The sequence below is a fragment of the Ranitomeya imitator genome, chromosome 5 (assembly GCF_032444005.1).
Source record: "Ranitomeya imitator isolate aRanImi1 chromosome 5, aRanImi1.pri, whole genome shotgun sequence".
NCBI classification, from domain to species: domain Eukaryota; kingdom Metazoa; phylum Chordata; class Amphibia; order Anura; family Dendrobatidae; genus Ranitomeya; species Ranitomeya imitator.
Window position 1 is genome coordinate 309,007,569 of NC_091286.1, and position 25,243 is coordinate 309,032,811.

Sequence of the window (25,243 nt, forward strand, 5' to 3'; positions counted from 1 at the left end):
CAAAATGTGGTAACGCAAAAAATATTTTTTGCAATAAAAAGCGTCTTTCAGTGTGTGACGGCTGCCAATCATAAAAATCCGCTAAAAAACCCGCTTTAAAAGTAAATCAAACCCCCCTTCATCACCCCCTTAGTTAGGGAAAAATTAAAAAAATGTATTTATTTCCATTTTCCCATTAGGGCTAGGGTTAGAGTTAGGGCTAGGGTTAGGGCTAGGGCTAGGGTTAGGGCTAGGGTTAGGGCTAGGGTTAGGGTTAGGGCTAGGGCTAGGGTTAGGGTTAGGGCTAGGGTTAGGGCTAGGGTTAGGGCTAGGGTTAGGGCTAGGGTTAGGATTAGGGTTAGGGCTAGGGTTAGGGCTAGGGCTACAGTTTGGGTTGGGGCTAAAGTTACAGTTAGGGTTTAGATTACATTTACGGTTGGGAATAGGGTTGGGATTAGGGTTAGGGGTGTGTCAGGGTTAGAGGTGTTGTTAGGGTTACTGTTGGGATTAGGGTTAGGGATGTGTTTGGATTAGGGTTTCAGTTATAATTGGGGGGTTTCCACTGTTTAGGCACATCAGGGGCTCTCCAAACGCGACATGGCGTCCGATCTCAATTCCAGCCAATTCTGCGTTGAAAAAGTAAAACAGTGCTTCTTCCCTTCCGAGCTCTCCCGTGTGCCCAAACAGGGGTTTACCCCAACATATGGGGTATCAGCGTACTCAGGACAAATAGGACAACAACTTTTGGGGTCCAATTTCTCCTGCTACCCTTGGGAAAATACAAAACTCGGGGCTAAAACATATTTTTTGTGGGGAAAAAAAAGATTTTTTATTTTCACGGCTCTGCGTTATAAACTGTAGTGAAACACTTGGGGGTTCAAAGTTCTCACAACACATCTAGATTAGTTCCCTGGGGGGTCTAGTTTCCAATATGGGGTCACTTGTGGGGGGTTTCTACTGTTTAGGTACATTAGGGGTTCTGCAAACGCAATGTGACGTCTGCAGACCATTCCATCTAAGTCTGCATTCCAAATGGCGCTCCTTCCCTTCCGAGCTCTGCCATGCGCTCAAACGTTGGTTTCCCCCAACATACGGGGTATCAGCGTACTCAGGACAAATTGGACAACAACTTTTGGGGTCGAATTTCTCCTCTTACCCTCGGGAAAATACAAAACTGGGGGCTAAAAAATAATTTTGGGGGGAAAGATTTTTTTTTTTAATTTTCACGGCTCTGCGTTACAAACTGTAGTGAAACACTTGGGGGTTCAAAGATATCACAACACATCTAGATGAGTTCCTTAGGGGGTCTAGTTTCCAAAATGGTGTCACTTGTGGGAGGTTTCTACTGTTTAGGTACATTAGGGGCTCTGCAAATGCAATGTGACACCTGCAGACCATTCCATCTAAGTCCTCATTCCAAATGGAGCTCCTTCCCTTCCGAGCCCTCCCATGCGCCCAAACAGTGGTTCCCCCCCACATATGGGGTATCAGCGCACTCAGGACAAATTGGACAACAAATTGTGGGGTCGAATTTCTCCTTTTACCCTCGGGAAAATACAAAACTGGGGGCTAAAAAATAATTTTTGTGGGAAAAAATTTTTTTTTTATTTTTACGGCTCTCCATTATAAACTTCTGTGAAGCCCTTGGTGGGTCAAAGCGCTCAGCACACATCTAGATAAGTTCCTAAGGGGGTCTACTTTCCAAAATGGTGTCACTTGTGGGGGGTTTCTACTGTTTAGGTACATTAGGGGCTCTGCAAACGCAATGTGACACCTGCAGACCATTCCATCTAAGTCTGCATTCAAATGGCACTCCTTCCCTTCTGAGCCCTCCCATGTGCCCAAACAGTGGTTCCCCCCACATATGGTGTATCATCGCACTCAGGACAAATTGGGCAACAAATTTTGGGGTCCAATTTCTCCTGTTACCCTCAGGAAAATACAAAACTGGGGGCTAAAAAAATAATTTTTGTGGGAAAAAAATTTTGTTTTATTTTTACGGCTCTGCATTATAAACTTCTGTGAAGCACTTGGTGGGTCAAAGTGCTCACCACACCTCTAGATAAGTTCCTTAGGGGGTCTACTTTCCAAAATGGTGTCATTTGTGGGGGGTTTCAATGTTTAGGCACATCAGTGGCTCTTCAAACGCAACATGGCGTCCCATCTCAATTCCTGTCAATTTAGCTTTGAAAAGTCAAACGGCGCTCCTTCCCTTCCGAGCTCTCCCATCCACCCAAACAGTGGTTTACCCCCACATATGGGGTATCCGCGTACTCAGGACAAATTGTACAACAACTTTTGGGGTCCAATTTCTTCTCTTACCCTTGGGAAAATAAAAAATTGGGGGCAAAAAGATAATTTTTGTGAAAAAATATGATTTTTTATTTTTACGGTTCTACATTATAAACTTCTGTGAAGCACTTGGTGGGTCAAAGTGCTCACCACACCTCTAGATAAGTTCCTTAGGGGGTCTACTTTCCAAAATGGTGTCACTTGTGGGGGGTTTCAATGTTTAGGCACATCAGTGGCTCTTCAAACGCAACATGACGTCCCATCTCAATTCCTGTCAATTTTGCATTGAAAAGTCAAACGGCGCTCCTTCCCTTCCGAGCTCTCCCATCCGCCCAAACAGTGGTTTACCCCCACATATGGGCTATCAGCGTACTCAGGACAAATTGTACAACAACTTTTGGGGTCCAATTTCTTCTCTTACCCTTGGGAAAATAAAAAATTGGGGGCGAAAAGATAATTTTTGTGAAAAAATATGATTTTTTATTTTTACGGTTCTACATTATAAACTTCTGTGAAGCACTTGTTGGGTCAAAGTGCTCACCACACCTCTAGATAAGTTCCTTAGGGGGTCTACTTTCCAAAATGGTGTCACTTGTGGGGGGTTTCAATGTTTAGCCACATCAGGGGCTCTCCAAACGAAACATGGCGTCCCATCTCAATTCCAGTCAATTTTGCATTGAAAAGTCAAATGGCGCTCCTTCGCTTCCGAGCTCTGCCATGCGCCCAAACAGTGGTTTACCCCCACATGTGGGGTATTGGCATACTCAGGACAAATTGTACAACAATGTTTGGGGTCCATTTTCTCCTGTTACCCTTGGTAAAATAAAACAAATTGGAGCTGAATTACATTTTTTGTGAAAAAAAGTTAAATGTTCATTTTTATTTAAACATTCAAAAAATTCCTGTGAAGCACCAGAAGGGTTAATAAACTTCTTGAATATGGTTTTGAGCACCTTGAGGGGTGTAGTTTTTAGAATGGTGTCACACTTGGGTATTTTCTATCATATAGACCCCTCAAAATGACTTCAAATGAGATGTGGTCCCTAAAATAAAATGGTGTTGTAGAAATGAGAAATTGCTGGTCAACTTTTAACCCTTATAACTCCCTAACAAAAAAAAATTTTGGTTCCAAAATTGTGCTGATGTAAAGTAGACATGTGGGAAATGTTACTTATTAAGTATTTTGTGTGACATATCTCTGTGATTTAATTGCATAAAAATTCAAAGTTGGAAAATTGCGAAATTTTCATAATTTTCGCCAAATTTCCGTTTTTTTCACAAATAAACGCAGGTACTATCAAATAATTTTTACCATTGTCATGAAGTACAATATGTCACGAGAAAACAATGTCAGAATCACCAGGATCCATTGAAGCGTTCCAGAGTTATAACCTCATAAAGGGACAGTGGTCAGAATTGTAAAAATTGGCCCGGTCATTAACGTGCAAACCACCCTTGGGGGTAAAGGGGTTAAGTTCCCAAATAAAGAAAAAAACTAATATTTTCCCAATAAATACATGTATTTATGTAAATAAAAAAATAAACAATAAAAGTACACATATTTGGTATTGCCACGTCCGTAACGACCCACTCTATAAAACTGTCCCTCTAGTTTAACCCCTTCAGTGAACACCGTAAAAAAAAGACGCAAAAAACTGCTTTATTATCATACCGCTGGTCAAAAAGTGCAATAAAACGCGATCAATGCTACTGCTAAAAACATCATCCTGTCGTGCAAAAAAAAAAAAAAGCCGCCATACAGCTCCATCAGCAGAAAAATAAACAGTTATAGCTCTCAGAATAAGGGTACCGTCACACTATACGATTTACCTACGATCACGACCAGCGATATGACCTGGCCGTGATCGTAGGTAAATCGTAGTGTGGTCGCTGGGGAGCTGTCACACAGACAGCTCTCCAGCGACCAAGATGCCGAGGTCCCTGGGTAACCAGGGTAAACATCGGGTAACTAAGCGCAGGACCGCGCTTAGTTACCCGATGTTTACCCTGGTTACAAGCGTTAAACTAAAAAAAAAAAACAGCACATACTTACATTCTGGTGTCCGTCAGGTCCCTTGCAGTCTGGTTCCCGCACTCACTGACTGCCGGCCGTAAAGTGAAAGTGAAAGCACAGCCGCTGTGCTCTGCTTTCACTTTACGGCCGGCAGTCACAGTGCTGGAAGCAGACTGCAAGGGACCTGACGGACACCAGAATGTAAGTATGTGCTGTTTGTTTTTTTTTAGTTTAACGCTTGTAACCAGGGTAAACATCGGGTAACTAAGCGCGGTCCTGCGCTTAGTTACCCGATGTTTACCCTGGTTACAAGCGAACGCATCGCTGGATCGCATCGCTAGATCGCTAGATCGGTGTCACACACACCGATCTAGCGATGACAGCGGGAGATCCAGCGATGAAAGAAAGTTCTAAACGATCTGCTACGACGTACGATTCTCAGCAGGATCCTGATCGCTGCTGCGTGTCAGACACAGCGATATCGTAACGATATCGCTGGAACGTCACGAATCGTACCGTCGTAGCGATCGAAATGTTATAGTGTGACGGTACCCTAAGGCGATGCAAAAATAATTATTTTCTCTATAAAACTGTTTTTACTGTGTAAAAGCGCCAAAACATAAAAAAAATATAATTTTACCACTCTCGCAATGGTATAAAAAAAGAGATTCCTGAATTGCTGTTTTTTGTTCATTCTGTCTCCCAAAAATCGGAATAGAAAGCGATCAGAAAATGTCATATGTCCAAAAATGGTACCAATAAAAAACGTCAGCTCGTCCCACAAAAGGCAAGCATATGGAAAAATTATAGCTCTCAAAATATGGTGATACAAAAAACAGTTTTCACATTAAAAAGCATCTTTTATTGTGTAGAAACAAATATACACAAAAGTGTATCCAAATGTTCGCGCTGACAAACCCCCTATATAATGGGTTAATGCAGAGAAGTCCGTAAAAAATAGTAGTCCATAAGAAATATACAGTCCGTAAAATATATAAATATATATGATCCTAAAAAATCCTTAGGGGTAGTAAGCACCTAATAGTTCCACATAAGTGCTGTATAAGAAAAGCAGTCGCTAGTAAGATGCTCTTACCGCAAGTAGTAGAAATCCCAGCGGCTGAAGAGTGTCCTCGCTGCAGCGATTGAAGATCCTGATGTTCAGCTGGTGAGTGCCGACTGCCCCGGCCAGTGACAGTATAGCCCTCAACGCAGCCCCACGTGCAGTAGCGCGGTGTCAGACAGGCCAACTCGTGCGCGATGTGTGTGCGGCGCCGAGGTAGGACCTGTGTACCGCAGTGAGTCAGGTGACCGTGCGCGTGGTCTGAAACTAGGTACGGATGGTGGTGGGGACCAGAAAACTTCCGACGCGTTTCGGAGACGTCAGTCTCCTTCCTCAGCATCCCTGTAGATAAATTCACAAAGGGTTTGTGGAGATCAGACTGAACTAAAACAATCCATCTTGTCTTCTTCCTGAGAAATCTGGCTTACAACAAGATACATTTCTGCTGACTTGACATTTCCTTTTATGGAAGTAATCATGTGTGCATTCCTTCTTTCAATAGCAGCCTTTATTCACCTTCTAGATGATGTAACTTTCTACTGATAAAGACTGGTATAGATTGTTTATGTAAGAGATAGTGAAATATGAGCGCTTGTGCGCATGTCTGTAAAAGAATAATTATTTTCTATATAAAGGGAGGGCAAAGCCCAGAGAGAGAGATGTGCTCCTGGGCTTCCCCTGTATATGATCACACAATACCTTGTTTGCGTGTCATTTACTCTGGATCCCTACCTCTAGTAAGCCAGGGACTGAGAAGGACTTAACATTTCTTTGGCGCACCGAACGGGGACCCGAGATGAGAGTATTTGCTCGAGATTCACCTGCGGATACGGACAATGGAGATCTGGGATAATGGACGGCAAATGAACTGAAAAACCTGGCCAGGTAAGAGACATTATTAGTTCTCTTTTATCTGCCTTGTATTATCCGAAAGATCTCTATGAGCCGTGTCACGCTGGGTTAGTCTAGTAGTGAGTAGATACCTATAAAACTCGGGTTACTATATTGTATAGATTTATGAGTCCTGTCCCTGGCAGTGTGTGAACAGTGTTAAGGTTGTGGTATGTTGTGAAAGAAGAGCAAAAGTGCGTAGAAAAATAAGCCGAAATAGTTGGGGTATAAGCCTTATACACGGAAGTCAGCCTAACTGGGTCATGTGGTTGCGTCCTTTCGGGGAGACCTCCGCCCATGCTTGACTCTCATTTAAGTGCTTAACCTCCTTCATTTCTGGATAAGGTTTGATAGAATGAGCCCAGGACGCGGGTCCATGAGCCTGGGACAAGTATGCTAACTGACACAGAAAGTTTTGTGATCTGTATGGTGTTGCTGGGTCTGTTTGCGTGCATAATAGCACTTAAGTACATTCTGCACATTAGAAAGAATGGAGCAGATCAGCCCTTCAATATTTTAGCTCCCTAGGAGAGAAGGCAACGAGACATCACCTAGGATAAGTGATTGTCCAAACGTCACCTGGGGTAGAAATAGCTAATATTGAAAAAAAAAAAAAGAAAAATGGGAAATAAACAGACAAAAACCGTCTTAGGACAAGTGGAAGCAGCAGATATCATACAGGAAAGATGTGGGAAGACAGTCAGAAGTCAGATTAGAAGGGTAAGAGAAAAATTGGGAATTTCAGAAGCACTTATGTTTAGCACTGAATGGGAAAGACTGAGTAAAGAACGAGGTGGAATTATCAAAGACAATGGGTGGGAAGAAATCATACACTGTATGATAGAGGTCTCAAAAACAGCTAAAGAGGAGAATTGGAAGTATGATCCAGACACTTCCAAATGGATTATGGGGAAGGGAAAAAGTTGTGACATAATCCCACCACCTTACCTAGATCCAAAAGCCCAATCATTTGTACCATCTGGAGGAGCAGAAGGAGGAAAACAATTTCCAGCCTTGTATCCCAATCTTGGTGGGGTAGGAGGATGGGTATGTTCACACTGTGGACAACAAAATCCAGATTGGAGAAATGATTGCCTAGTCTGTGGTACACCTAGACATGGCGCTGTACTTGCCCCTGTTAGGGTAGTACCAAGACCGTTTAGGGAACCTGGTGCTGACGGGGTAATGGGAACTAGATATCACCAGACCCGACAGTATTTTCCTTGGTCCCCTGCTGAAGGTATGTCCCTCCTGCATAATGCGCCTGATCCCACTCAATATCCCATCCGATTTGCACAATACATACAACAAATCATGCAGACTCATGCTGGGGTCTGGGCGGACGGGGAAGAATTATGTAGAATGAAAATGTCCCCCGGACTTTTTCAGGAATTATTGACACACCTACAGCCCAATAGACCAGTGGCAGAAGGGGGTGCCTTACAGACAGAAGCATCAGGTACCCAGTTCACAGAGGCATTAATAATTTTCATGAGAGAAAAACAGAGGGAAAGGGGATCTACGGGTGTGATTATGCAGAAATTTGGGCAAAGTATTGAAGAATATAGTCAAGAATTAGAAAATAGCTTTAGGGATGAAGGATTGGATTTGACTGATGCTTCAGTAAGGAGACTTTTTACAAAACAATTAATAGAGGGGCTAGATCCGAAAATCAGAGAAAAATTTAAATCCTCTACTCCAGATTGGAGAACAATTGAACAACCAAATATTGTGAAACAACGATGTTTAGGAATAGTCATGGATATGAGAGAGAATCGTAAGCCTGTTAGAATAGCACAAGCTAATACAGGAGGAAGAGTGAGACACAACTTTCCTTGCCACTACTGTAAAAAGCCAGGTCATTTCCAAAGAGAGTGCAGGAAGAAGTTGGCAGATATAAAGTCAGGCAAATTTGTTCCCAGAAATAACCCTCCCCAAACGGACAACCAGCAGAAATCTACCATCATAGATGGTCCCATACCAGATTCAGATTGACTCGATGTGTTACAAACTTCCCTACCAGCTAGAAGACCTATGATACAGGTGAATGTGGGGGGAAGAGAGATTCCATTTTTGATAGATACAGGTGCAACTTCCTCAATTTTGAATCAAGATTTTCTTCCGAACCCAGAAGATATTTCACAGCAAACAACTTTTGCTGAGGGTTATGATGGGGTAATTCGAACACTGCCATATACTGTGCCCCTAGAGGTCTCATTAGGACCTAAATGTTTTGCATCCAGATTTTTGTATGCCAGAGGTGCCCCAACATGTTTGTTAGGAACTGATGTCCTAAAGAAATTAGAAGCTAACATCAATTTTAGGGAAGATGGCACAGTTATACTGACTATCCCTGATGATGCAGAAACATTAGAACAATATGTTAGAATTCAGGCTTTTGAGGATTATGCTGAAGAAAAAGAGTACACCACAGATCTAGACCTCTCAATGGTCCCAGAAACACTGTGGGCACAGGGTGACACCGATGTGGGACTATTGCATATCTCTCCTGTAAAACTATCTGTGCAACCAGGAACTGTTCTCCCACAGCTCAGACAATACCCTGTGAGTGCCCAGCAGGAACTAGCGATTACAAAACAGATAGAGGGATATAAAGAGAAAGGAGTTTTGGTAGAGATACAATCACCTGCTAACACTCCTCTGTATCCAGTCAAAAAGAGAACTCTTGATAAGAGTTCTATGCCCAAATATCGTATGGTACATGATCTAAGAGAAATAAACAAAGTTCTAGATCCAATCACCCCAGTTGTACCCAATCCTCATACGTTACTATCACAGATACCAGCCAGTTCTCAAGTGTTTACTGTAATAGATCTTTCAAATGCATTTTTCTCGGTTCCTTTACACCAAGATAGTTGGCATTTGTTTGCATTTACATTTAAGGGCAAACAGTTGGCGTGGACATGCCTTCCACAGGGAATGATACACTCCCCTACTCTTTATTCAAATGCCCTACAAACAGTCCTTCAGAGGTTTGAACCCGAACCACAGGTAGTAATTTTGCAGTATGTGGATGACCTACTACTTTGCTGCCCAGATCTAGAAACTGCAGAAAGGTCCACTGTGAGTTTACTATGTTTTTTAGAAAAAGAAGGGTGTAAAGTGAATAGACAAAAGCTACAAGTTTGTCAGACCAAAGTGGTCTTTCTAGGTCATTGCATTTCTCAAGGTAAAAAGCATCTTACACCACAAAGAACTGAAGCAATAAGACAGATGAATGAGCCTAGAAATCATAAACAGCTACGAGCATTTTTAGGAATAGTGTCTCATTGTAGACAATGGATTATACATGCAAGTCAACTAATGCAACCACTGTATGACTGTGTAAAAAGTGAACCTTATTTGTTGACAAAAGAAGGTCAGATTTCGTTCCAACAATTAAAAGATGCCCTTGTTTCAGCTCCAGCGTTAGGGCTACCAGACTACACCAAACCGTTTCAGCTTATGGCTGCAGAAGTTGATTCCCATGCTACAGGAGTTCTTACCCAGAAGCATGCAGGGAAACAAAGACCAATTGCATATCTTTCAGCAAGGTTAGATCCCGTAGCTAGAGCAGTGCCAACCTGTGTACGTGTAGTTGTTGCTGTCTCACTATTGTTGGACAAAGCATCAGAAATTGTCCTAGAGCATCCACTCACAGTTCAAACTACACATGATGTTTATGGGATATTAAACCAGGTCCAACCAAAACACATCTCCATGGCCAGACATTTGCGGCTTCAGTGTTCTTTGCTGCTCCCCTCTACTATCACATTTGCTAGGCTTCAGACTCTCAATTTAGCTACACTGCTACCTCTCGAGTCTGAAGGGGGGAATAAGGACACTGATACACACGCAAATTTTTTCCCTACAGACACACATGATTGTACAGAGCTCATTTTACAAGAAACGGTAGGCTTACCCAATGTATCCGAAACACCACTTCAAAATCCAGATTTAGAGCTGTTTATAGATGGTAGTAGGTTTGCAGATGACACAGGTAACTTCCATACAGGGTATGCAGTTGTGTCAGAATCTGAAACTCTCAAAGCAGAACCACTTCCACCGAAACAGTCTGCACAAGAAGCAGAACTAACAGCATTGATTGAAGCTCTTAAAATAGCTGAGAACCAGACAGCTAATATATACACTGATTCTAGGTATGCACATGGTATTGTGTTTGATTTTGGAGTAATCTGGAGAGCTAGAGGTTACATGACAGCGTCAGGACAACCTGTAAAACATGCTTCTCTGATCAAACAGATCTTAGAGGCTGCACAAGAAACAAAAGAAGTAGCAGTAATCAAGGTAGCTGCACATGTGAGACTCGACACTAGGGAATCTAGGGGAAATGATAGGGCTGATAAAGCAGCCAAAGCAGCAGCTGTCAAACCCTTACAACAGGTTCATACTGTAAACCCCACAGAAAATACTGAAGATAGACTGAGACAAGCACAGGAAGATGCAGGAGAAGAGGAGAGGGACAGGTGGAAAAAGGAAGGGGCAGAAGAACAAGCGGGAATTTGGAAGAAAGATGGACTAATATGTCTACCTAGAGCCTGGTATCCGATTGTAGTTGGTGGACTGCACCACCCTACTCATGTGTCTGCAAATGCAATGACACTACTGGCAAAGCAAGTCTGGTTGGCTCCAGGTTTTGGCAACTATGCAAGAGACTATTGTGCTGCATGCGCTATATGCCTGACACATAATCCCGGACAGACAGCAAAGACCCCTATGAAGCACCACGTCCGACCTCTCTACCCGTTTCAGCGATTACAAATAGACTTTATCCAGCTGCCAAAAAGTAATGGGTATGAGTATGTGTTGGTATGTGTGGACATGTTCTCGGGGTGGCCAGAGGCCTATCCAGTTCGGAAGGCTTCAGCTAAAAACACTGCTGTAAAGCTAGTTGCCGAACTGATACCCCGTTACGGTCTCCCTGAAGTGATCGAGTCAGATAGGGGTACTCATTTTACTGGAGAAATATTTCAAAATGTACTGAAAATGTTGGGTGTTGAAAGTCAGTTACACACTCCGTACCATCCTCAAAGTTCTGGTAAGGTGGAACGCATGAATGGAACTTTAAAATTAAAAATACAGAAAGCCATGGCTGAAACAGGAAAGCCTTGGACAGAATGCCTTCCACTGGCCCTTTACTCAATACGCAATACCCCAAGGGGTAAGACTAAACTGTCTCCATATGAAATTTTGTTTGGCAGGACTGCCAATTTAGGATGTTATTTTCCACAGCAACTTGTGTTAAATATTGAGTCATTGACTTCTTATGTGCAAAATCTTCAGAAACAATTAACTAAGGTGCATGCACAAGTTTTTGCTTCCCTTCCAGATCCTGACAACACAGAAGGAAGTCACAAGTTGGAACCAGGTGATCAAGTCTATGTAAAAAGACACACCAGAAAGGCTCTAGAACCAAGGTTTGACGGACCCTTCCAAGTCCTGTTGACAACACCTACATCAGTCAAGCTTGAAGGAAAGGCATCATGGATACATGCAAGCCATTGCAAGAAAAGCAGTATAAACTCATGATATTGATGTTAATAATGATAACCTCAACGGAGGCGTGGGATAGACTGAATTCTCTAGCCCCTTTGAACAATAGATTCGTACAACATCATAGAAAATTAGTGCATGACTTGTTAAACAATACACAAACCCTGACAGATTGTTGGATCTGTACCCATTACTTATTGCAAAACAAAGAAAAGGTTGCGAGAGTTAAACGGAAGAATTAATACTAGATTTGATTCTCTTATTGAATACAAGCATGTACATGTGTAATACCAAATAAAGGCTTTGTCTTTGGCCCTGTGGTAATAAAATAAATAAAAGAAAATGTCAAAGGGGGGAATTGTGGAGATCAGACTGAACTAAAACAATCCATCTTGTCTTCTTCCTGAGAAATCTGGCTTACAACAAGATACATTTCTGCTGACTTGACATTTCCTTTTATGGAAGTAATCATGTGTGCATTCCTTCTTTCAATAGCAGCCTTTATTCACCTTCTAGATGATGTAACTTTCTACTGATAAAGACTGGTATAGATTGTTTATGTAAGAGATAGTGAAATATGAGCGCTTGTGCGCATGTCTGTAAAAGAATAATTATTTTCTATATAAAGGGAGGGCAAAGCCCAGAGAGAGAGATGTGCTCCTGGGCTTCCCCTGTATATGATCACACAATACCTTGTTTGCGTGTCATTTACTCTGGATCCCTACCTCTAGTAAGCCAGGGACTGAGAAGGACTTAACATTTCATAATTTCCAACATTTGGTCACTTGAGGGGGGATTCTGCCTTTTATCACTTAGGGGCTCATTATATGGTATCCGCAAACTATTCCAGCAAAATCTGCGCTCCAGGAGGCAAATAGCGCTCTATCCCTCTCGAGTCTCCCCTTATGGCTAAGTAGTACAGTACAACCACATATGGCATATTGCTACGTTCAGTAGATATTGTGGGACACATTTTGGTATCATTTTTACCCATTTCCCAGTAGGAAAATGTAAAACTCGGGGCTAGCACACAATCTTAGTGGTAAAAATTTAAATTATTTTATCTTCACTGGCGAATGGTATATAAAAGTTTGTGACCTGTGGTGTCAATATAGTCACTGCACCACTAGATGAATTCATTGAGCAATTTAGTTTGTAAAATGGGGTCATTTATGGGGGGTTCTGCTGTGTTTGCACCTCAGGGCTCTGTCATTGTAACATTGCATCCTCAAACAAGTGCAGCAAAATCTACACTATAATATGGCGTTTCTTCCCTTCTGAGCTTTGCACTGTGCCATAAAAGTAGTTTTTTTTATGACATATGGGGTATTGGTGAAGTTGCACAACAAATTTTGGGGTCCATTTTCTCCTGTTACCCTTGTGAAAATACAAAATTTGGAGTTAAAAAAGATTGCTGGAAATTGTTTTTTTATTTTCACGGCTTAATGTTATAAACTTCAAATGGCGCTCCTTCCTTTCCGAGACCCTGCCATGTGCCCAGACAGTTGTTTTCCTTCACATATTGGGTATCAGTGTATTCAGGAGAAATTGCATAACAAATTGTAATGAGCAATTTCTCCTGCTACCCTTCTGATAATGTAAAATTTGGAGCTAAAAAATACTTATCTGTGAAAAATGAGATATTTTTATTTTCATGGCTCTACGTTATAAAGTTTTGTGAAGCACCTTGAGGGTTCAAGGTGCTCAATACACATCTAGGTAAGTTCCCTAAGGGATCTAGTTTCCAAAATGGTGTCACTTGTGAGGGGTTTCCACTGTTACAGATTGTATGGTCTGTTTTCTCCTGTTACCGTTGCGAAAGTTAAAAAAAAATATGTCTAAAGGAAAAGTTTTGTGAAAGAAGAGTAAATGTTTATTTTTTCTTTCCACATTCCAAAAATTCCTGTGAGGCACCTGAAGGGTTAATAAACTTCTTTAATGTGGTTTTGAGTACCTTGAGGGGTGCAGATTTTACAATGGTGTCACTTTTGGGTATTTTCTGTAATATAGGCCCCTCAAAGTCACTTCAAATGTGAGGTGGTCCCTAAAAAAAAAATGATTTTGCAAATTTTGTTGTAAAAATGAGAAATCACTGGTCAACTTTTAACCCTTTTAACTTCCTAACAAAAAAAATTAAGTTTCAAAAATTTTGCTGATGTAAAGTAGACAGGTGGGAAATAAAAAGTAAAACTTTGAAAATTGCAAAATTTTCAACATTTTCACCGAATTTCTGTTTTTTCACAAATAAACGCAAGTCATATCAAAAAAATATCAGCAAATAATACAAAACCCGGCACTCAACTTTGTGGTGTGAAGAAACGAAAGATTTATTATCCCAAATCAGAAAACGTTTTGGTCCCACAACTGGACCTTCATCAGTAACGTTTACTGGGACAATGTATAGATTCAAGTGGCTATATGGCCTGCCCGGAGGTTGCTACCAATATAGTATTGGATATCCAGAGAGAAAAGTTACAGCCGCTGAATAGCACTTGCTTCACACCACAAAGTTGAGTGCTGGGTTTTGTATTATTTGCTGATTACGGTTTAGGAACCTACCCGTGCACCTCATACGGTTGTGCACACGTGTTTCTAACTACGATATCAAAAAAATATGTCACGGAAAAATAGTCTCAGAATCAGTGGGATTAATTGCAGTGTTCCAGAGTTATGACCTCATAAAGTGACAGTGGTCAGAATTGTAAAAATTGGCCTGGTCGGGAAGGTGAAAACCAGCTTCAGGGTGAACGGGTTAAAGGTAGCATAGTATTATGTATTACAAATAATTCAGGATATTGACTTGCATTTGCAAAACTGGTGTTAAAGAGGTAAATGCTGAAGTGTTACCATTTGAAAAGCAACAAGAAAACTGTATTCTAAAGATGTAGAGGTTGGGTCAAACTTGTTAAGAAAAATAGATGAAAATCGTGCAACTTTTGTCCAAAATCTCCACTTAAATTACGAATATACTGTATATGAAAATGTATTTGCTAAAAGAGACACATGGCTTTTAATACATTTCGATCAAATCACTCCAAAAATGTCCTTTACACAGACCAGTGTGCAATAAGACGTCTTCAGAAATGTGTGAATGTAAGCGGGAAACGGGATTAAGCCTCTGACTGTCCGGTATTCTGCATGACTGTATCCATGAATAAATCAATATGATAGTTGGGCTGTTGTGGTGGCTTACACAATTATAAATCTTTATTTCATTTCAGGGGACACAAATATACGATGCCAAAAGAGGTTCATTTGTGGATCTGGGAATTCTGGATGTCATGCAGATCTTTGGACGAGCTGGACGGCCACAGTTTGATAAATTTGGAGAAGGCACTATTATCACAACACATGATAAACTCAGCCATTACCTGACTCTGCTTACGCAGCAAAATCCAATTGAAAGTCAGTTTCTTGAAAGCCTTTCAGATAATTTGAATGCAGAGGTAAACGCTAAACTTTTTTTTTTTATTATCATTTGACAACAATACATTTTTATTTTAGTTTTAAGTATCACTTACCATGATGGCTTCCTGTTCCTGTAAAAAGCAGAATCCCTAGATTAGGCACCTTTAAGATTGACCCAGTTCCTTATTAAAGCGAACCTTTCACCGGGTTTGACCGATATGAGATACGTCCACTAAGTTTCAGGCCTGATATACAGCATTTATATAATGCTGTATATAAGCCCCCAATCCGACCTGCAAGACAAGAAAAAGACTCTTTATTACACTCACCTGCAGGGCGTTGCTGGTTTTGGTCCGGCGCCTCCCTTACGATACCGTCCTTCTTCTCGCTTCTAGTCCCTACGTCACTTACACAGTCTCCCTGGCATTGTGTTCTTGCGCAGGCATACGTCTCTGCAATAGCAGGGGCAGAGGAATGTACTGCTGGTGCCGGGAAAAGTCAAAAGCCCAGGCAAATGTGCACTGCAGTACGTTACTCTGACCTAGTCAGGGCTGAGAAGTATGCTTGCGCAGAAGCACGATGCCGAGGAACACTGTGTGGATGACGTAGGGACGCATCATCCACACGAAGGAAGAAGGAGGACGGCATCAAAAGAAGAAGGGAAGTGCCAGACCAAGACCAACGTCAGCCCTCTGATCGGACTGCCCCACAGGTGAGTATAATAAAAGGTAATTTTCTTGTCTTGCAGGTAGGGTTGGGGCAGAAATACAGCATTGTAGCATAGTGGCCGTATCTCATATCGGTCAAACTTGGTGACAGGTTCCCTTTAAAACCATCCAGATAAATTGTTTCAGAAGTCGTCAACGAGTCCTAGAAAATGACAAATGGTTGGTTTGTTTTATCAGCTCGCACAGAGAGTTAAAATTGGGAACAGTACTAAGTATATCTATATAGACTGTGCGTGTAAAATATATATACAGTATATATATATATATATATATATATATATATATATACTAGATGGTGGCCCGATTCTAATGCATCGGGTATTCTAGAATATGTATGTACGGTAGTTTATTTATGAAGATTATCTAATATATAATTGCCTAGAATACTACTTCCTGCAATTTGTGCCAACTTCCTGTCCGGAGCTAATGTCCGGAGCTAATGTCCGGAGATAAGTGACGTCAACAGTGTCCAGTGTCTGATTGGTTGCCGCCTGCTGCGAGCGACCAATCAGAAACGTGCCGTACTGTGACACACTCCGCCCGCCATTTTGGTGTGATTTTTGAATTTTTACCTCACAGCAAGTTTCTACTGCGTGGAGGCGGGCCCAGTGACGTTGCTCTTCAAGCTCCTGCCGAATTTCGTCAAAAAAATGATAATACCATTTACCAAAACTATATATATTTAGTTGTGAAGTGGTTCAGTGACATTTTCACACCAATTTTGAACTTTTGTTTGGTGTTTTCTCCATATACTGCCTATTATTTTTGTTCTTTCTTACTATTATTTATTAATTGTATTATTCTTACATTTGAATAAATAAAGTATATATGGATTCTAGACTCCCGATTCTTTAGAATCGGGCTGCCATCTAGTAGAATAATATATTGAATACATAGGATTCGGCTGGACTGCACCTGTTGCTGATTGTTCGCGGCCGGCCACGTAGTATATAGCACAGCCACGTAGTATATAACAGCCCACGTAGTAAATAGCACAGCCACGTAGTATATAGCACAGCCACTTAGTATATAGCACAGCCACGTAGTGTATAACACAGCCCACGGAGTGTATAACAGCTCACATAGCATATAACACAGCCACGTAGTTTATAACAGCCCACGTAGCATATAACACAGCTCACGTAGTATATAACAGCCCACACATGCAATATATAACGCAGGCCACATAGTATATTGCACAGCTCACGTAGTATATAGCAGAGCCCACGCAGTATATAGCAGAGCCCACGCAGTATATAACAGAGCTCACGCAGTATATAGCACAGCCCATGCAGTATATTGCACAGCCCATGCAGTATATTGCACAGCCCACGCAATATATTGCACAGCCCACGTAGTATATTACACAGCCCACGTACTATATTGCACAGCCCACGTAATATGTAGCAATGTGGGCATCATATCCTTGTTAAAAAAAAAAAAAAAAAAAAAAGAATTAAAATAAAAAATAGTTATATACTCACCTTCCGTCGGCCCCCGGATCCAAGCGAAGCGTTTACCGATGCTCCTCGCGAGCTCCGGTCTCAAGAGTGCATTGCGGTCTCGCGAGATGATGACGTGGCGGTCTCGCAAGATGATGACGTAGCAGTCTCGCGAGACCGCTACGTCATCATCTCGCGAGACCGCAATGCATGGACCGGTCACCGGAGCGTCGCGAGGAGCAGGAAAGGCCTGGGCTTGATCCGGAAAGTGAGTATTTAAATGATTTTTTATTATTTTTAACATTAAATCCCGCTCAATGTTGCTGATTGGTCGCGCCAGCTGGGCGCGAGCAATCAGCGAAGCGGGATTTAAATCCCGTGGAAATGTCGCTGATTGGTCGCGCCGGCTGGGTGCGACTAATCAGCGAAGCGGGATTTAAATCTCGCGCCAATGGTGCTGATTGGTCGCACGTGCCCGCTGGGCACGACCAATCAGCGAAGCGTGATTTAAATCCCGCGCCAATGTCACTGATTATTCGCGCCTGCTGGGCTCGACCAATCAGCGAAGCGTGATTTAAATCCCGCGCCAATGTCACTGATTATTCGCGCCTGCCGGGCTCGACCAATCAGCGAAGCGGGATTTAAATCCCACGCCAATGTCGCTGATTGGTCGCGCCCAGCCGGTGCGACCAATCAGCGAAACGGGATTTAAATTCCGCGCGACCAATCAGCGAAGCGGGATTTAAATCTCGTGCCAATGTCTGGGGGGGGTAGTATAGAGGGGGCACTGACTGCAAGGGAGTAGGGAGCGGCCGGACTGTGCCCGTCGCTCCCAAGAGTGCATTGCGGTCTCGCGAGATGTTGACTTGCGGTCTCGCAAGGCCACTACGTCATCATCTCGCAAGACCGCAATGCATGGACCAGTCTCCGGAGCGTCGCGAGGAGCAAGGAAGGCCTGGGCTGGATCCGGAAGGTGAATATATAATAATTTTTTTTATTATTATTGTTATTTTTAACATTAGATCTTTTTACTATTGATGCTGCATAGGCAGCATCAATAGTAAAATGTTGGTCACACAGGGTTAATAGCAGCGTTAACGAAGTGTGTTACACCGCGGCATAACGCAGTCCGATAATGCTGCCATTAACCCTGTGTGAGTGCTGACTGGAGGGGATTATGGAGTGGCACTGACAGCGGGGAGGAAGGAGCGGCCATTTTTCCGCCGGACTGTGCCCGTCGCTGATTGGTCGTGGCTGTTTTGCCGCGACCAATCAGCGACTTGGGATTTCCGTTACAGACAGAAAGACAGACAGAAAGACGGAAGTGACCCTTAGACAATTATATAGTAGATTGTGTGTAATATGTATATACATTGTAGGGATTCTCGTTCTTAGTTAGGCATTAGACCTTGGGTAGCATTCACACATGCAATGCAGTTTTGATCCAAACGTGTAGTTTTATTGCTTTCCACAGGTTGCACAGCACCAAAGTAACAAAATCATAAACAAAAATCTCTAGTCGTGTCCACTTGCTAACAGACTTCTCTTTCCATATAAAATCTATAGTCATGTAGTGCAAATATATACTTATGCATGGTCCAGATAGTACATCTGTGGTTAGAGATGTAGCAAGGATTAAACCCCCCATACACATTAGACTAATGTTAGCTAAACCTGCCAATAGTCTATGTATGGGTGCCTCAGAAAATGTATTGTCAGGGAAACATCCATCCGATAAATCTGGTGGCGGCTGTCTTATGGAGGACACAAGGATGCTTGGACAAGTGAGCGCTCCAACACATGGGAGATACAGCCATTTAAATGTTTATAGCTGACTTTAGCTTAAAGGGAATCTGTCATGTCCAAAATCATATTAAGCTGCAGAAATAGGGTAAATCTGCAGGATAATTAAGTACCAATCGTGTCCAGCCTCTGTCCTGAAAGTGCAGTTACCGGGAGGAAATTATCTTTATTTTCTCCGGGGGCCATCTACGGTCAGTCATAGGGGTGATGTAGGGAGCGTCTTCATGCAGTACTCTGTAACTAACAAATACAGCTGCACTCTGTAACACTGTAGCATGTAAACATGAAGTATATGAAATTGGAATTGCATTACTGCTCTAGAAAATAGAAAAAAACAAATATACTTTGTTGGCATAAATTGGCCAATTCAAAAATGCCCAGCAGCCATGACAAGGCAATCTTCTTTGCTGGGAACCCATCCTAAAGTGAATCCTCTCATTTATATGGGTAGGTTGGATCTTGTCGTGATTAAGGGTAAGTTCAAACAGGGCGTTTTTGCTGCTTTTTTTTTTCTGCAGCAAAACCTGACCTTCTTGGCAGGAAAGAAGCTGTGGCAAAAACACAGGTTTAGATGCCTTTTTTTAAATGCGGATTTGTTGCTTTTTTGGTAGTTTTTGTGTCGCTTTGTCCATGATAATGTCCATTGACTTTCTGCAGTAAAAATGCTGCAAATAATTGTACCTTCGTTTTTTCTGCGTGTTTGCAGGTTAACCCCTTCACAACCTTAGACATATGGCTACGTCCACGAGATTTTGCACACAGAGTGTGCTCACTGCCGGGAGTTCAACTGACATAACACTCTCTGCCAGGAGCGGTGCCCACACCGCTCCCGGCAGTTTTAACCGCCTGAATGCTTTGATCAATATCAATTGCAGCATTTATAAAGCAGGGAGAGTAAGCATCATTGCAAAGGGCCGATCATTGCCATGGTGACCCAATGTCATCATCACAACATCCGGGTCAGCAGGGCTAGCAACTTAGTTAGATCGTGCACAGTGCATAGCAATTATCCTGCATTGCTGTTCTCTGTAACAATCAGACTGCAAAAAGTGAATGTCCCATAGTGCGACTAAGTAAAAAATTAAAAAAATGTATATATACACTACGGTTCCAAAGTTTAGGGTCACCCAGACAATTTTGTGTTTTCCATGAAAACTCATACTTTTATTAATCAAATAAGTTGCCAAATGAATTTAAAATCTAGTCCAGACATTGAAGGTCCGAAAAAAAGATTTTTATTTGAAATAATAATTTTCTCCTTCAAACTTTGCTTTCGTCAGAAAATGCTCCCCTTGCATCAATTACAGCATTGCAGACCTTTGGCATTCTAGCAGTTAATTGGCTGAGCTAATCTGGAGAAATTTCACCCCATGCTTCCAGAAGCCCCTCCCACAAGTTGGTTTGGCTTGATGGGCACTTTTTGCACTCCCTTGTGGCACTCCCACAGCAGCTCAATGGGGTTGAGATCTGGTGACTGCGCTGGCCACTCCATTACAGATAGAATACCAGCTGCCTGCTTCTTCCCTAAATAGTTCTTGCATAATTTGGAGGTGTGCTTTGGGTCATTGTCCTGTTGTAGGATGAAATTGGCTCCAATCAAGCACTGTCCACAGGGTATGGCATGGCATTGTAAAATGGAGTGATAGCCTTCCTTATTCAAAATCCCTTTTACCTTGTACAAATCTCCCACTTTACCAGCACCAAAGCAATCCCAGACCATCACATTACCTCCACCATGCTTGACAGATGGCGTTAGGCACTCTTCCAGCATCTTTTCAGTTGTTCTACGTCTCACAAATGTTCTTCTGTGTGATCCAAACACCTCATTCTTGGATTCGTCTGTCCATAACACTTTTTTCCAATCTTCCTCTGTCCAATGTCTCTGTTCTTTTGCCCATATTAATCTTTTCCTTTTATTAGCCAGTCTCAGATATGGCTACTTTATTTGCTACTCTGCCCTGAAGGCCAGCATCCCGGAGTCGCCTCTTCACTGTAGACGTTGACACTGGCCTTTTGCATGTACTATTTAATGAAGCTGCCAGTAGAGGACCTGTGAGGCGTCGATTTCTCAAAATGCAGACTTTAATGTACTTGTCTTGTTGCTCAGTTGTGCAGCGGGGCCTCCCACTTCTCTTTCTACTCTGGTTAGAACCTCTGAAGGGAGTAGTACACACCGTTGTAGGAAATCTTCAGTTTCTTGGCAATTTCTCGCATGGAATAGCCTTCATTTCTAAGAACAAGAATAGACTGTTGAGTTTCACATGAAAGTTCTTATTTTCTGGCCATTTTGAGAGTTTAATGGAACGAACTAATGTAATGCTCCAGATTCTCAACTAGCTCAAAGGAAGGTCAGGTTTATAGGTTCTCTAATCAGCCAAACTGTTTTCAGCTGTGCTAACATACTTGCACAAGGGTATTCTAACCATCCATTAGCCTTCTTACACAGTTAGCAAACACAAAGTACCATAAGGCTATGTGCACACGTTGCGGTTTTTGCTGTGGATCCGCAGCGTTTTTTATGCTGCGGATCCGCAGCAGTTTTCCATGCGGTGTACAGTACAATGTTAACCTATGGAAAACAAATACCGCTGTGCACATGCTGCGGAAAAAACGCGCGGAAACGCTGCGGTTCATTTTCCGCAGCATGTTAATTCTTTGTGCGGAATCTGCAGCGGTTTGGCACTTGCTCCATATTAAAAATCTGCAGGTGTCTAAAACCGCAGTGAAACCGCACAAAAAACGCGATAAATCCGCAGTACTTTTTGCACTGCGGATTTGATCAAATCCACTGCGGAAAATTCCGCAATGGAATCCGCAGCGTGTGCATATACCCTAAGAAGACTGGAGTGATGGGTGTTGGAAATGGGCCTCTATACACCTATGGAGATATTGCATTACAAACCAGACGTTTGCAGATAGAATAGTCATTTACCACATTAACAATGTATATAGTGTATTTCTCAACCATTTAATGCTCATTCTTCTCGATCTTTCTGCAGCTTTCGACACTGTTGACCACCCTCTCCTACTCTCTAGGCTCCAGTCACTAGGCATTAAGGACACTGCCCTCTCCTGTTATCTTCCTATCTTTCTGACCGCTCCTACAATGTTTTGTTCCCTGACTCCAATTCATTTCCTCTTCCTTTCACTGTCGGGATACCTCAGTGCTCAGTCCTTGGCCCCCTTCTCTCTCTACACGGCCCCAATTGGACAGATCATCAGCAGATTTGGCTTTCAGTACCATCTTTATGCCGACGACTCACAACTATACACGTCATCCGCTGACCTTACTCCCGCTGTACTACAGAACACCAGTGACTGTCTGTCCGCAGTCTCCGACATCATGTCTGCTCTCTATCTGAAACTCAACCTCTCCAAAACTGAACTTCTTCTGCTCCCACCATCTACTAACCTCCCTAAACCTGATGTTTCCCTCTCCGTGGGTGGCACCATAATAACACCCCGGCAGCAGGCGCGCTGTCTGGGTGTTACGTTTGACTCCGATCTCTCCTTCACATCCCATATACAATCTCTTGCCCGCTCGTGCCGCTTACACCTAAAGAACATCTCTCTTTTCTCACTATGGAAACAACAAAAACCCTCACTGTCGCCCTGATCCACCCCCGCCTGGACTACTGCAACACTCTATTAATTGGCCTCCCCCTTACTTGACTTTCCCCTCTCCAGTCTATCCTTAATGCAGCAGCCAGGGTCGTCCATCTGGCTAATCATTACTCGGACGCGTCCGCTCTTCGCCAGTCATTACACTGGCTGCCCATTCATTATAGAATCCATTTCAAAGTACTTGTTCTCACCCACAAAGCTCTCCACAGTGCGGCACCCCCATACATCTCCTCCCTCATTTCTGTCTATCAGCCTAACCGACCTCTGCGCTCTGCAAATGACTTTCAACTAACCTCTGCACTAATCCGTACCTCGCACTCTCGACTCCATGACTTCTCCCGTGCTGTGCCAATCCTCTGGAATGCTCTACCCCAAGATATTAGCACCACCCACAATTTGCATAGTTTAATGCTCGCCCTCAAAACACATTTGTCCAGAGCGGCCTATCACATTCAGTAATCAAAGTCATGTTATGTTTGTGTGTGTGTGTGTGTGTATGTGTGTGTGTAGCCCATTCACTATCTCCATCTATCCCCCACTCCCTGAAGATGGCTGGACAATCATTGTAAATACATAATTGTAAATACACACCTGTACGTTGTATCTCCCCCACCTCATTGTAGATTGTAAGCTCTCACGAGCAGGGTCGTCTTATGTTGCTTTAATTATTGTATTGTTAATGTTGTTACTTATGACTGTTGTGTTTGAAACTGTTAAACTGTAAAGCGCTGCGTAATATGTTGGCGCTATATAAAGATTAATATTATTATTAGTGTTAGCTTCATTGGGAAAAAAATGTGCTTTTCTTTCAAAAATAAGGAAATTTCTAGGTGACCCACAACTGTACACTGTGTATATATACTGTATATATATCATGAAATAATAATTAAAATGTATATTGTACCCATCTACTATATAAAGCTGAATGTGTGTGTGTGTGTGTGTGTGTGTGTGTGTATGTGTGTGTGTATGTCCGGGATTGGCATCTGCACCGTCGCAGCTACAGCCACAAAATTTTGCACAGTCACACGTCTGGACCCCGAGAGCGTCATAGGCTACGTTGTGAGGTGAAATTTTAACCCCGCGCTTTCCAATTCACCAAACAATTTTGCCCCTATCTACATAATGGGGAAAAATGTGAAAGGAAAAGTATTGGAGGCGTCGAAGCTACAGAAACAAAATTTTGCACAGTCACACGTCTGGACCCCGAGAGCGTCATAGGCTATGTTGTGAGGTGAAATTTTAACCCCGCGCTTTCCAATTCACCAAACAATTTTGCCCCTATCTACATAATAGGGAAAAAAGTGAAAGGAAAAGTGTTGGAAGCATCGCAGCTACAGCAACAAAATTTTGCACAGTCACACGTCTGGACCCCGAGAGCGTCATAGGTTACGTTGTGAGGTGAAATTTTAACCCCGCGCTTTCCAATTCACCAAACAATTTTGCCCCTATCTACATAATAGGGAAAAAAGTGAAAGGAAAAGTGTTGGAGGCGTCGCAGCTACAGCCACAAAATTTTGCACAGTCACATGTCTGGACCCTGAGAACGTCATAAGCTATGTTGTGAGGTGAAATTTTAACTCCGCGCTTTCCAATTCACCAAAGTATTTTTCCCCTATCTACATAATGGGGAAAAGTGAAAGGAAAAGTGTTGGAGGCGAATTGACAGCTGCCAGATGTGAACAAGGGGGACTTAAAGAATGAGAGCGATGGCGCAAAAGAGTATATACCGATCAGTTGCTAAGGTGGGGCCCCGACATGAGATACTCACCACACATGGGGATATGAACACACACACAAAATGTGCCACACACTACCACGTGCTTGAACACATATACACCCTCAGCACACATTTCACCACACATACACCAACCTCGCCACATAAAAGTCGAAACACAAAAGTCGCCACTCAAAACTCGCCACGCGCAAAACTCGCCACATGCAAAAACTAGGCTCACGCAAAACTCGCCACAAGTGCAAAACTCACCTCATGGAAAACTCGCCACACGCAAAACTTGCACACGCGGAAAAATTGCCATATGCACAAAATTTGCAACACATGCAAAAGTTGCCTCACACAAAACTTGCACATACTCAAAAGGCACCAGACATAAAACTCACCACGCGCAAAACTCGCCATGCGCAAAACTTGCTGCACACAACTTGCTACACTAACCTGTTACATGCAACTCGACACACAAAAAGTTGCTACACGCATGTTGCCACACAAAACTCATCTCACAAAAGTCGCTACATGCATGTCGCCACACACAACTCAACACACACAACTTGACAAACGAAACTCGCCCTAAAACACACACAAGTCTGGTATTAGCCTTCAAAAATAAAAATCTGATTAATAAGCAGACAAACTACAAGAGCAACAAATGTACCATATAGGAAATACGGCAGCTGTCAGTCACATGACCTGTCTATTATGTGTATGTGTGAGCTAATATATACTGCCAGGGGGAGGGCTTCCTGT

The 25,243-nt window shown here is 42.6% G+C and overlaps 1 protein-coding gene and 1 long non-coding RNA gene across 2 annotated transcripts in view; both read left to right on the forward strand.

Annotated features, from left to right (window-relative positions):
- The window catches only part of ASCC3 (activating signal cointegrator 1 complex subunit 3), an 887,461-nt gene that overhangs the window by 598,888 nt on the left and 263,330 nt on the right, over positions 1-25,243 (forward strand). Inside the window, exon 15 of the mRNA XM_069726311.1 lies at positions 14,975-15,199. Within this exon, the coding sequence (XP_069582412.1) occupies positions 14,975-15,199 (225 nt within the window). The remainder of the gene's footprint in view (positions 1-14,974; positions 15,200-25,243) is intronic.
- On the forward strand, positions 5,720-12,442 carry LOC138637534 (uncharacterized). Its single transcript, XR_011312404.1, has 2 exons — positions 5,720-6,233; positions 11,590-12,442. It is a non-coding gene; the product is annotated as an uncharacterized lncRNA (long non-coding RNA).